General features: G+C 48.7%; 1 protein-coding gene across 1 annotated transcript; it reads left to right on the forward strand.

The window, feature by feature from the left end:
* Positions 1-3,346: 3,346 nt before the first annotated feature.
* On the forward strand, positions 3,347-5,855 carry LOC123116174 (serine/threonine-protein kinase RIPK). The gene is made up of 4 exons (XM_044537175.1): positions 3,347-3,829; positions 3,944-4,079; positions 4,361-4,497; positions 4,986-5,855. Exons 1-4 carry the CDS (start codon positions 3,452-3,454, stop codon positions 5,673-5,675), a joined length of 1,341 nt encoding a protein of 446 aa, XP_044393110.1. The 5' UTR covers positions 3,347-3,451; the 3' UTR covers positions 5,676-5,855.
* Positions 5,856-12,107: the final 6,252 nt, after the last annotated feature.

Raw genomic sequence — 12,107 nt, forward strand, 5'->3', positions numbered from 1 at the left:
GGCGATGCCAGGGCCCCTGAAACCCTAGCACCTCAGGCCGCCTCTAGCGCCTCCTTCTGCCGCCGCTGCTGCCGGCGTGGGCCGCGATGGCAGCGGGCCCGGTGTCGAAGGCACCTGGGCAGGGGGATGCTGTGGATCTCATCTGAGGCGGCAGGGGCGGCTCTTTTCGCGGGATCCGAAATCGGCGGCTGGTACGGCGACCCCATGTCGTGCGGTGGTGGCTAAAGCACGATAGCCGGCGGAGCGGCAACCCTGAGATGGACGGCGGCGATGCCAGTGCCCCATCCGACGAGGTGGCCGGGTTGTTCTGGTCGGAGATGGTGACGGCGGTGACTGCTGATCCAACGCCCCGATCGGATCCGCCGCGGGGAGGCCTTCCGCCGACCGGCGGTGCATGGAGGGACCGGTGAGGAGATGGTGGATCTCCGCTGGATTACCGACAACGACGTTCGTCTCCGTGGCGAAGCTCCGCTCGGTTCCAGCCAGCTGCGAGATCGGGACGACGTGGCTTCTGGTGAAAATCGTGCCTGACTGCGGTCATGGCAGACTATGGTGGCGTCTCAGACGTCATTCCCTTCTCGAGGCATCGTTGTTGTAGGTCACGTCAACCTGGTCGGGAGGTTCTGGGGGAAACCCTAGATTTGGGTCTACCGGATTGGCCGACGACGTTTTCGATGTCGTTCTCCCTGCCAGGGGCATCATTTTGGAGCAAGTGTTGTCTGGAGGGGACAAGAGGAGGAGCGGTGTGTCATCTGGCATGTCGACAACGGCGGGTCTCAGCGGCATGGAGCAGCGGGGTCTCGCCGGTAGGCGTGTGATGATGGACGAGCGCGGGATGTTGGCGTTGTCTGGGGTCGTGGTGGCGTCGACGACAACTAGACCGGGCAAAGTAGATATAATAGTACATCACTAAAGATGAATTGATGGCAGGTGACAGCGGCAGCCTCATACCCGACATGCGTCCTGGTTGAGAAGTGCGGTGGACTGGTGGGTGCCCCATACCCGGCATGCGTCCTGATTGGGACCTCAGGTCTTAGATGTTAGGTTTGGCTGCGAGGTCTGTTTGGTATTTGGCCCAGACTATCAGCATCCCTTCATCAACTGGATAGGAGTAGCGGCAGATATTGCCTAGACGGTGGCTTTAGTCTTACTGTGGTATGACTTTATAAGGTCTTGTGTGAATAATTAATAAAGTGGCTGCATGCATCGTCCAGATGAAGAGGCCGAAGGTCCTCCTCCATTTCTTTAAAAAAAGATATTAGATCATATTAGTGGATGTGATTGTGCTGGTGATGCACATGTAAAGTGTTTGGTGGATGTAAATTGGCTTCTGTGCCATTCTTTTTTTAATCGAAAAATGTATTTGGCAACCGTGTGGCAGATTGCGAAACTGCCACACGCATCCAGCGCCGCCAGTTCCCTCCCGATCTCCTTCCTTCCCCGCACGTCCTCTCGATTTCTTTCCTTTCCCGCACGCCTCCCAATCTCCTTCCTTTCCCGCACGACCTCCCCCGATTTCTTTCCTTTCCCGCACGCCCTCCCCGATTTTATCGGGCACACCCATTCGTGCCTTCCTAATTTTCGTAATCGTCAATTATGGCCCACACGCCTTCCCGATTTTCAGCAAAAATAATGCTTGGACTAGTATTTGATCTCTGTTCTGCAGGTAATCAATAAAGGGAGCTAACCACCTCACCTATGACACTATTTGTTGAACAAGCTAAGGAAAATACTGTTTTTGACATGTTCGTGGTAACTTTGATCATTGAGAATAAATTTGTTGAACCCGCCCCCCTCCCCCCCGGTAATTTCTGTAAATAGCACGATAACATTCACGCCATAGACCTGATAATTTAGATACAAACATCGTGGTAACTTTAACCATTGGGGAAGACAAATGTGAAAAGATACCCGATAATTTATGTGTAAATAGATGGTAATATACGCAGCGCACATCTGATAACCGAGGTAGAAACACCATGGTAACTTTGACCGTAGGGATTTTTTTTTGAAAAGATACTCCGGCATCTTCTGTGTAAATAGCACGGTAGTATACCTCCCTCCCCTGGCATTTTTATGTGTAAATAGCATAAAAACATATGCACTGCGCCATGATAAGTTTTTGACCTGTGGGGGGACGGGGATTTGCTAAAACATACCCCTAATAAGTTTGTGTAAATAGCATGATATTTTAAGCACTACGGGCTTGATAGGTTACATAGAATCACCATGATAACTTTTTTTCCTGGGATTTTTTTTCAAAACATCCTCAATATTTTTTGTGTAAATAACATGATAATATAAGCACCGCATAACCGATAACTTGTAATATAAACATGATGGTAACTTTTTTTATCAAAAGAAACTAAGTTGTTAAAAACATACGCTCGCCTCGCGCGTGGGCCTCTTGGATGAACGGAACGCATGGCGTGTCACGAGAAAGTCACATAATGTTTAGTGTCATGAGGGGCACACGTGCTATAGGCGTGATAAGTTACACAAAAACTTCGTGGTAATTTTTGACCTATGGAAAAAGCTACCGAAACACACCCAGGTTTTTAGGTGCAAGTACCATGATAATATACAAACTGTAGACCCGGTAACTCATGTACAATCTCTCATGATAACTTTGACTGGGGGAAGGTTGATATACATATACCCTGATAACTTATGTGTAAGTACCACGGTATTTTACACATCGAAGACCTTATAACTTGTGTACAAAACACAATGGTAACTTTGAAGGGATGTAGTTGTTGAAGCATAGATACCTAGTACATTCTATGTAAATAGCACGGTAAGTTATGCAACACAGGCCTGATAACTTGCATACAAATACCATGGTAACTTTGTCTCGAGGAGAAATCATGTGGTAGACGTGAAGAAGTGACAGTCTTCTCAGGAGTGGGCGCCCGAGATGTGCGGGAGAAGCAGGTTTCTCGGGCGAGTCTACAGGGTCGTTTGGGAGGAGGCGAGGTCAAAGGACGAGGAATCGTGTGGTACTTTAAAATGAAAAAAGTAGAGGTGTGACAATTTTGCTTATATGACACACGTGTGCCAAATATCACAATCCTTTTTTAATATAATATACGCACGCTCGTGCGTATTCTAGGTTTTTTTTTGGGTGCATAGGCTAAAAGAGCAGTAAAACCTTAGTACTAAGGAAAGCTATACAACCTAATACAATCGTGTGTTGCACTGGTTGGCGGCAATCACATCAGCCGTGGTTTTGTTTTGCGGCAGGCAACGAACCCATCATCCGTCTGGCAGCCAACGAACCCAGTGCCCACCAGCCACCATCCACACCTTATATAAAGGCCCAGCCTCTCAAGTCTCAAGTGTCTCCTCAGGTCTCACCTTCTCCTTAAACAGCACAGCTCCCCTGCATCCACAGCTCCCGGGAAGATTTATTGATCTGTTGCTCGGTTGCCTTCAGCATTGGTCGGTCGCCATGGCCGCGCAATCTTGGAACCCTTTCTCTTGCTGCGCCCGCGGGGCAGCCTTGGACGACGACGACGACTACGAGTCGCGGAGGGGGGATAAGGGCAGCCCGAGGTCGCCGCTGAAGAACCTGACCTCGTCGGGGACGCTGTCACCGGAGGAGCTGTCGCTGACGTTGTCAGGCTCGAACCTGCACGCCTTCACATACGCCGAGCTCCGGGCGGCGACGGCGAGCTTCTCGCGCGCAAACTACCTCGGCTGCGGCGGGTTCGGCCCGGTCTACAAGGGCGCCGTCGACGACAAGCTCCGCCCCGGGCTGGCCGCGCAGGCCGTCGCCGTCAAGTACCTCGACCTGGAGTGCGGCACGCAGGGACACCAAGAGTGGCTGGTGAGTGCAGACAGAGAGCCTAATTGTCGACCACAAATGTGCAAGGTCGTTCAAATGCTTGGTGATTTACCCACGATGCCAACTGACGACGGAATATTTTGCATGTTGTTTCAGGCTGAAGTTTTCTTTCTCGGGCAACTGAGGCACAAGAACCTGGTGAAACTGATCGGCTACTGCTACGAGAACGAACACCGGATGCTGGTCTACGAGTTCATGTGCGCCGGGAGCTTGGAGAAGCACCTCTTCAAAAGTGAGTTCCTGAGACCAACAAGTTCAACAAATTTGTTAAATTAATTAAAAGTTTGCACGTACTACATGAGCAATGAGCTGTTCTTGTTCCCTGCATTTATTCTCTGCTTCCTTTTTGTTAAGTCAAGGGGATAATAAGAGAACAGTTATGTGCCTTGCAAACGAACATATCTCTTTTAAAATTAGATTACTAGTACGGGATTACTGGTGCAAACTTATTGGTCTTGATCTGTTGGTTAACGTGGAGCATGTTGCTGACCTGAAACATCCTACTACCTTCAGGCATCAATGGGTCTCTCCCATGGATGACAAGGATGAAGATCGCCGTCGGCACGGCAAAGGGCCTCGCATTCCTCCATGGGGCCGACCCGCCGGTGATCTACCGCGACTTCAAAGCCTCCAACATCTTGCTCGACTCGGTAAGCCACCCGTAATCTTCAGGCTTTTTCAGTTCCAGCACTAAACTAAAATGCCACCATCATTTTGGGGACAACACGTCACCTGTAATGACTGAATAATTACTACAGCGTCCAACAGAAAAAGGATAAGTCTGGGTCCCTTCCAAGTTCCAGGCTACCACAAAATATTTTAGTTTAGAAAATTCAAAATGCTTTTAGAATCCTCATTTTGAAAATTTCTGGTCTTAGATGGCACAGACAGCACTGACGTGACTGGAACTCAGAAGGTTCTTGGATGCATGCCAGACTTGAGAAATCCGGTCTGTCCGACCCCCACATCACCCATCTAATTAAAACATGTCTAACCATCATTATCCAGCTTACACAAATAAATGCCCTGCAAATTAGAGGCATATAAACAGTAATATTCTTATTTCATCTTATCTTACTTTGACAATGCCAACTGCCAGACGTTTCACCTAACCAAATTTGAACTTCTGTTATTTCAGGACTACAACACTAAATTGTCAGACTTTGGGCTGGCCAAGGATGGGCCTCAAGGCGACGCAACACACGTGACAACACGTGTAATGGGAACACACGGGTATGCAGCACCCGAGTATATCATGACAGGCCACTTAACCGCCAAAAGCGATGTCTACAGCTTCGGTGTGGTGCTTCTGGAGCTCCTCTCAGGACGCCAATCCGTGGACCGTGCACGACGACCAAGAGAACAAAACCTGGTGGATTGGGCTAGACCGTACCTCAAACGATCAGACAAACTGTACCAGGTGATGGACTCGACCCTTGAGTGCCAGTACTCGGGCAAGGGTGCTGAGGTGGCTACATTGGTGGCATACAAGTGTCTGAGCCAAAACCCCAAGTCGAGACCATCCATGAGGGAGGTCGTCAAGGCATTGGAGCCTGTACTAGGCATGGAAGACTTCTTTCCAGTGGGACCATTGGTTTTCACCATTGTCATTGAGGAGGACAAGGTGATGGACATGAAGGTGGAGGTTGAGGAGAAGCACCAACACCATCACCAGAACCATCAAGACAGACATCGACGAAAATACCCTGAGTCGGCGATCCATGGTGGCATTGTGCTCCATGGCGACAACGGGCATATTGCCGGGTTTACCGGTACATTGCGGCGGCAACAGAGGATGTTGAGTTACCACCGGGAAAGAGGGGCTTAATGGTTCAAGAGTATATATAGTAGGGGAAGCAGTTAGGATTGTAGAGATAGAAGGTATGTATATGTATATACTATTGAGATGTGATACAGTGTCACATCATTTGTTTAGAATTGTGGATGTGTTTCTTTCTTTTCTTCATGATTGTGATAAACATGCAAGAGTTCGGTTTGGATTATGGCATGTTTTCTTGTTCAAAGATGTGTGCAAATGAATGGGTCTACTTGAAAAGGATATCACTTTCAGTTTCAAATAGTTGGTCCAGCATTGTGAATCGTTGAGAGGTGAAATGATAATCTGAATTCTGAGGAAAAAAATGATAATCGGGAGCATGTACAAAAGCCTATCTTATCCTTGAGAATAATAGAGGCGCAATAATGCAAGAAGAAACTGACCTTACCACAAGTTGATGTTGATGGCCTCTATTAATGATGTCAATTTGGATAGGACATGTACACATTGCATAGGTAGAACAGGAATGCTTGGGCCTAGGACACATGAGCAAGCCAAGTGACCTGGCAAATCTATGGTTGTTGCAATAGGATTACTGATAAGTTGGTGACGGTACAATGAAACATCCAACAAATTCAAGATGAATCGATATTCCATTCACGTTTTGGAGATCTTCCAAAAGGGATGAGTCTTTGATGCTTTGATGCCCTCTGTTGCTCACCTTGTTTGAATCATCCAAGAGGAGGCTAGACTTTTGGCCAGAGAGCTGGAGCTGAGCACTTCATGTTCTTGTATTAGTTATACTTCGTACTAGTTGTGTGTTCTGTGTGAATCTGATCTGAGGCGGTGTTTGTTTCAGCCTTTAGGGCCAGATTCAGCTTTGAAAAGGTTGAATCTGAAACAAACAACTGTTTTTAATCAGCTTTGAAAACCTGTCAAAACTGAATTCGGACTTTTTTCGGTGTATTGGGTTGAAGCACGTCCCTGGGGTTGGCAATGGGTTTGGGACCCAGTTTTGGTTGGAACCTTGGTTTGAGGGCGAGCCTCTCCGCTTGCGGTTCCCGAGGCTCTTTGGGATTTGTGACGACCCGGCCATCCTTGTATCGACGGCTGCTTTGGATGAGGGATGGAACATTACGTGCCCTTTGCTAGCACAGCAAATCCCCAACTGATAATGTCGAAACCGAAGTCTAAGCAAACAAGGCCTGAGATTGACGTCGTTCTACCTTCAGAATTGCCTTGCCCCTTCCTTCCTCTTCGCAAAATGGAAAAGAACCACTACCTCTTACAGACCAGGTCCAGCACCCAGCAGGCACAACATCCTTGGAAATCTGCATAAATCAAGTTTGTCAAACCAGAGCCTTCGTTAGATCTTGCCTCGTCCTCGTTTCACTCGCCTAATTGGTTTCGGCGTCTCAAAGGAACCGTTCATCTCGAAAGAAAGCAAGCAGGACAAGCAACGGACTGCGGCGTCAGCTCCCTAGTATATCCTACAGTATGACAGACAAGAAGAAACTGTCAACGGTTTGCATGCGGTGTACGTCAGGTCGCCAGCTCCCTGTCCTAACACGAAGAGACCAACACTCTTAGCGCTAGTGGAGTACGTATACATGATGACCCTGGGATAAAATCAGCATGGTGTCACTGCCCCCGAGCAGGAGCGCCCCAGCAAAGCCACAACCAGCGGCGCGTGTGGCAAACAGCGGAAAAACTGAGGCGTTTTCGGCGCTTCCCTTGCGTTTCGGTCCGGCTCCTGCTGTTGGTAGCCTATAAAATTGGCTGCTGCTAATCAGCGCGCCATCGTCATGTGCTCGTCGGTCTGGCATTAGTTTAAGATGATCACACCCGGACCCGATCACGCAACAAGATAATAACAAACAAACAAAAAAGTTGCGTCCTGACCTAAGCCACCTTGTGAAGCTGTGGACGGATGAATCATGGCCATGGCCGTGCTCTGCATGACGAGCTTCGAACGGCGGACCTTGTCTTTTTTTCAAAAAAACAAGGCAAAAAATTAGTCATTTTCATTGATTAAGAAGAAGAGAGTTTTCAATTAATTAAAGAAAAACTGAAGGAAAACCTAAATTACGAACTCCACAAAGGGCATACACGGACGACCTGGCCATAAACAAGATCACGACACAACCGTCGAGAGATAGCACCGAACAGCAAAGCAACATCAAACAGTCGACCGCAGCGTCGAGGACATGTCAACTCCGATTTTGCCAACGAGCATCACAGAAAAAAGTTACAAGCCTCGCCCCGATCTAGTCCAACGCAAAACCCGACGGACCATGTCATCGTCATCAACAACAGGGCGGGTGCTGTTTCTTCAAATAAACAGCAACAAGGCGCTGGCGAGCCAAGTAATTAGTGCACGTACGCCTGAGGTCTCCGTCGCCGGGAGAAAGAAACCATGCATGCATGCATGCATCTCCAACAAGACATCGCGCATTAAAGAGCATGGGACTACGGGAGCATGATATGTGCGTGCATCACGCGGCCCGGTCGTACGTCCTGATGGCTCATCTGCCTGCCGGCATGTCGCGTGCTCGCATGCAGCCGCAGCCGTGGGTGGTACGTGCCAGCTAATTAAACGTGCGAAATTAGAGAAACGCAGGGCACTCGATGACCACAACGCCCGAACGCTAAATATCTCATCTAAAGAGAGGAGGGGAGAGGAGAGAAGACGGGGGCACGGGACGTCACCGTGCGTTCTCAGGGTCAAGGTCAACAATGTGCATGCATGCATCCACGTCAGGGAGCCGGCGGGAAAGGCCTATCCACGAGTATAGTCCAAGGTGTAAAAAGGCTTGCGTGTGTTTATACGGCATTGACAACTGACGGCCGAAACTAACTACCAGTTGGACGATGCGCATACGAGAAAAATAATATAATCCAAGTCAGCACTGCACAGGCGAGTGGGCGACAAGAATATTGTGCCTTGAATTGATCCACTTGTTAACCAATCGGCTCGTTTTGAATTGATACCATGTAGAGTAGTACGTAGGAGGAGAACCCAGATTGATTACAGTGGTTTAAGGTATGATTGGCCATATATGTCTTAGTCAACTACGTACTCTCTCTCTATATAAAAGAAATAGGCAATGCATTTTTATTTTGTTTTCTTGATTTTGAGATAGCTAACCGCTTGATTTTGAGAGGCGATGTATTTGGCCAGCTTGTGAGCGTACAAGACAATAACCGCACATCAGATACAACAAAAGAAATAGTGCTTCTTCAATAAACGCACATGAGATACAACGAAAAACAATGTAGTAGTACTCAAGTACTCCTTTCATCCAAAAATACTTGTCATCAAAATGGATGAAAAAAGATGTATCTAAAACTGAAATACATCTAGATACATCATTTTTCTTTATGACAAATATTTTCGGACGGAGCGAGTATTGGCAAAAGGAGTTAACTCATTCCCTGAAGGAGTTGTATTTCTTCTTGTCTGGATGTTGTTCAGTTGGGTAGTACTAGGATTCTTTTTCCTTGAATTTGGCACGACTTCGTTGGATATTGTTGAAGACGAAGATGTCTCTGGTCACGCAGATAGGCCATAAATATGATCTCTTCTTTTCTCAAGAGGACAAATACGCTGCGACTGACTGCATGATGTAAACATTTCACGTATTTCTTACGCAGTTCTCCCGTCCACGGCTTCTTTTCACGGTGATGAACCGAGGGTGCCGTCGTTTTGCATGATTTGGTTGGCTTATCTCCAAGAACTCACTTTTTTCTCGAATACGCACGAGTGTGCGTATCATTTTATAAAGAAGAAGGGGAAAAGACTCCCATCTGCATAGGTACATAATATTGACATGCCTCGGGCATCCACCTCCACATGGGGTAACTACATGTTCGACTACTCACTCACTCAACACAGACCTCTTCCTTTTATAATTCCCGCCTCATCTGAAAGAGCTAATTTCACGCACTGAAAGATATTTGGGCGCCCGTTTGTCCCGGAGATATTTTCCCGCATGCAACTCCGACACGACAGCGAGCTCTAGCACGTACGTAAGGTAGGATTTGACCTGAAAATGAGAGAAAATTTTGGCATTTGCACTCGGATAAGTAGGGGACAGCACCGTGCTGGAGAAGTGAGAGATGGTAATTAGCTGCAAGAACTAGTAAGTGTAGTGGTATGAACAAGCACGACTTGATGGACGGCGCAAGCAAACAACCCTCAATTTAGAAATTACGGTTGTTGCTGGACACTTGTCAGGAGACTCGAGATATTTTGCTCTACCATGAGAAAACCCCCAGATATTTGCTGGGTTCAGGTGGAGACAAGAGCTGAGCATCGGTCGATCGGCAAAAAAATACGGGGTGTGACACTTTTCCTCCGAAAATCATAGAGGAGGTTCAGCAGGTGCGGAAAATATCTATCCTCCCCAGAATGACAAGTCCATCCTTGCAGCAGAATGATCGTCATGAAAAGAGTAGCAATGTAGCACGGTTGTCTGGGATATCTACCCTCTCCCGGCGGCCAGCGGCGTCTCCAGAGGGGAGGGGCATGCGGCTGCTCGACCGGTTCTCTGCTTCTGCTAGTGTTCGATCAGGTTACATCGTCCTGCTCCCCCACCCACACGTCGCAGTTTCGTGCGCACGTAGCAGTACTGTGCAGTGGCACCAGAGTCTGGAGCACACACTCCACAGCCCACGCACGAAATCCACCCTTTTCGGCAGCTTCCCATCCCATCGCATCCCATGGCGACCCACGCACGGAGGAAAAGAATCGGTCGCGTCCTGCTTCCTGCCCCGACAACGACACGAGCATTGCTCGTACACCGCAAGCTTTGCGGGCGTTTCCTTCATCCGGACGGCGTGGAAAAGGTCGGCCACGGCCACGGCCCCGGATACGGCTCGAGGTCACCTGGAAAACTATCGGATCCAGCAATGGCACCCAAACGCGTCGGGATCTCGCGCACGTCCGGCCACCGGCAGCTTTTCCGGCACGCCGGTGCGCAGGGCCTGGGAGCCCGACGGGCAAGCACGTGTCCGCATGCCAGCGACGGGCGAACCGGCGACCGTGTACGCGTGTACGCCTCCACCAGTGCCACGCCCGCATCGCCTAGGCCCCAGGAGGAGCGCGGGGCAAAAGCCGGAGAGGGATCGCAGTTGACCTGACCAGGCGGTGTCGCCTAGCTGCCGCTCCGCCGCGTGCGACTACGACGCCGTCGGCCCGGCCGGCCGACCGACCGGCTCGTGCCCTCGGTGCTCGCCGGATAGAAAGCGTCGTCCGGTCCAATTCATCACCTTCTTTTGCAACAGTCGAATGAATCCCTTGCTGCCATGCGCTAGTGCACAATATTATTATTCACTGCACCTTTTTGAAAGGATTGTTAATCAGTTTTGCTAAGTCGCAGTCGACTTAGACTTCGTTATGTCTTAGTCGATAGTATCTTCCTTTGATTTTGCAAGAAGATTCGTGTAAAAAATTCTTTTCAGTTTCTTTTTTCTTCTTGCATACTATATCACTTGACTTAGACTTTGTTAAGTCTCAGTCGACTGAGACCTAAGCACACACATTGTTAATTGGATTTTGGATGCCTTTGGACTTTGGAATGGTTGCTGTCAGTGTCCCCTGGGGTCGACTCCGGTAATGACAAATGAGTGCCTTGTTGGTTTGGCCGCTGCATCCATCTCTTCATTATCATCATGGAGAGAAAAAAAAGGGCCGCATATGTATGCGCCACCGTCTCGGTGCAACGCCGAGCACTCCTTGGCGAAACCAACCGGATCTTTGGACGTGTGACCAGACATGGCAAGCGAGTTTTTACCGTCGCCGCAAGTAGAAACCGCAAGACCTTTCACCCTCCGAACCGCAGGTCGCCATTGCCGTAACGCCACCACTCTTTGACAAGCCAACAAGTAAAAGAATAATCTAGTAGAAAATTTTCAGGCAGCGAAGAACAATCCAGAACCAGACCAAAAGTATTATTAACCGTCCTCCGCCGGAGCACCTCAGCCTCAAATCAAATTAATTATAACAATCATTTACGTTGAAATTATCGAGCACGTGACATCGCTGGGCAACGTAGGCATTGAACAGCGCATTGGAACGTTTCTTTCATCATCTGCGCACGAAAAGACCTTGTTGCGTGGCTTCTATTCCTTTTCCTGCCATTTTCTAGGAAGAAGTTTCCTGGATTGAGCAATTAATATAGAAAATAGTCCTCTGGAGCAAGAATTAAAATCACATTCGCAAACGTGTGAGCTACGCTGCTTCTATATGAAACGCCGGTGCAAGATCTTGAAAATATTTGAATTCAACTCGCAGAGCGACAAGACACAGCCAGAGCCCAGATCACCGGCAAATTTGACAATTTTAACTTGTGGACGGAATCATTTCGCAAAATGAACTGCCTTGAAAAAAATCCACTCAGCTGACCGTTTTGAGTGGCGCCTGACATGGAGGCGCTACACCCTACGTGGCAGCGCCTAGCACGCGGGCGTTGACTTCTGTTC

The sequence above is a fragment of the Triticum aestivum genome, chromosome 5B (assembly GCF_018294505.1).
Source record: "Triticum aestivum cultivar Chinese Spring chromosome 5B, IWGSC CS RefSeq v2.1, whole genome shotgun sequence".
Classification (NCBI taxonomy): Eukaryota; Viridiplantae; Streptophyta; class Magnoliopsida; order Poales; family Poaceae; genus Triticum; species Triticum aestivum.

Bases quoted from the DNA above. Each gene is read 5' to 3' on its own strand.
- LOC123116174 (XM_044537175.1), top strand. From the start codon at position 3,452: ATGGCCGCGCAATCTTGGAACCCTTTCTCTTGCTGCGCCCGCGGGGCA. The intron at 3,830-3,943 runs GTGAGTGCAGAC...ATGTTGTTTCAG, and splicing joins AGGGACACCAAGAGTGGCTG to GCTGAAGTTTTCTTTCTCGG. The intron at 4,498-4,985 runs GTAAGCCACCCG...CTGTTATTTCAG, and splicing joins CCAACATCTTGCTCGACTCG to GACTACAACACTAAATTGTC.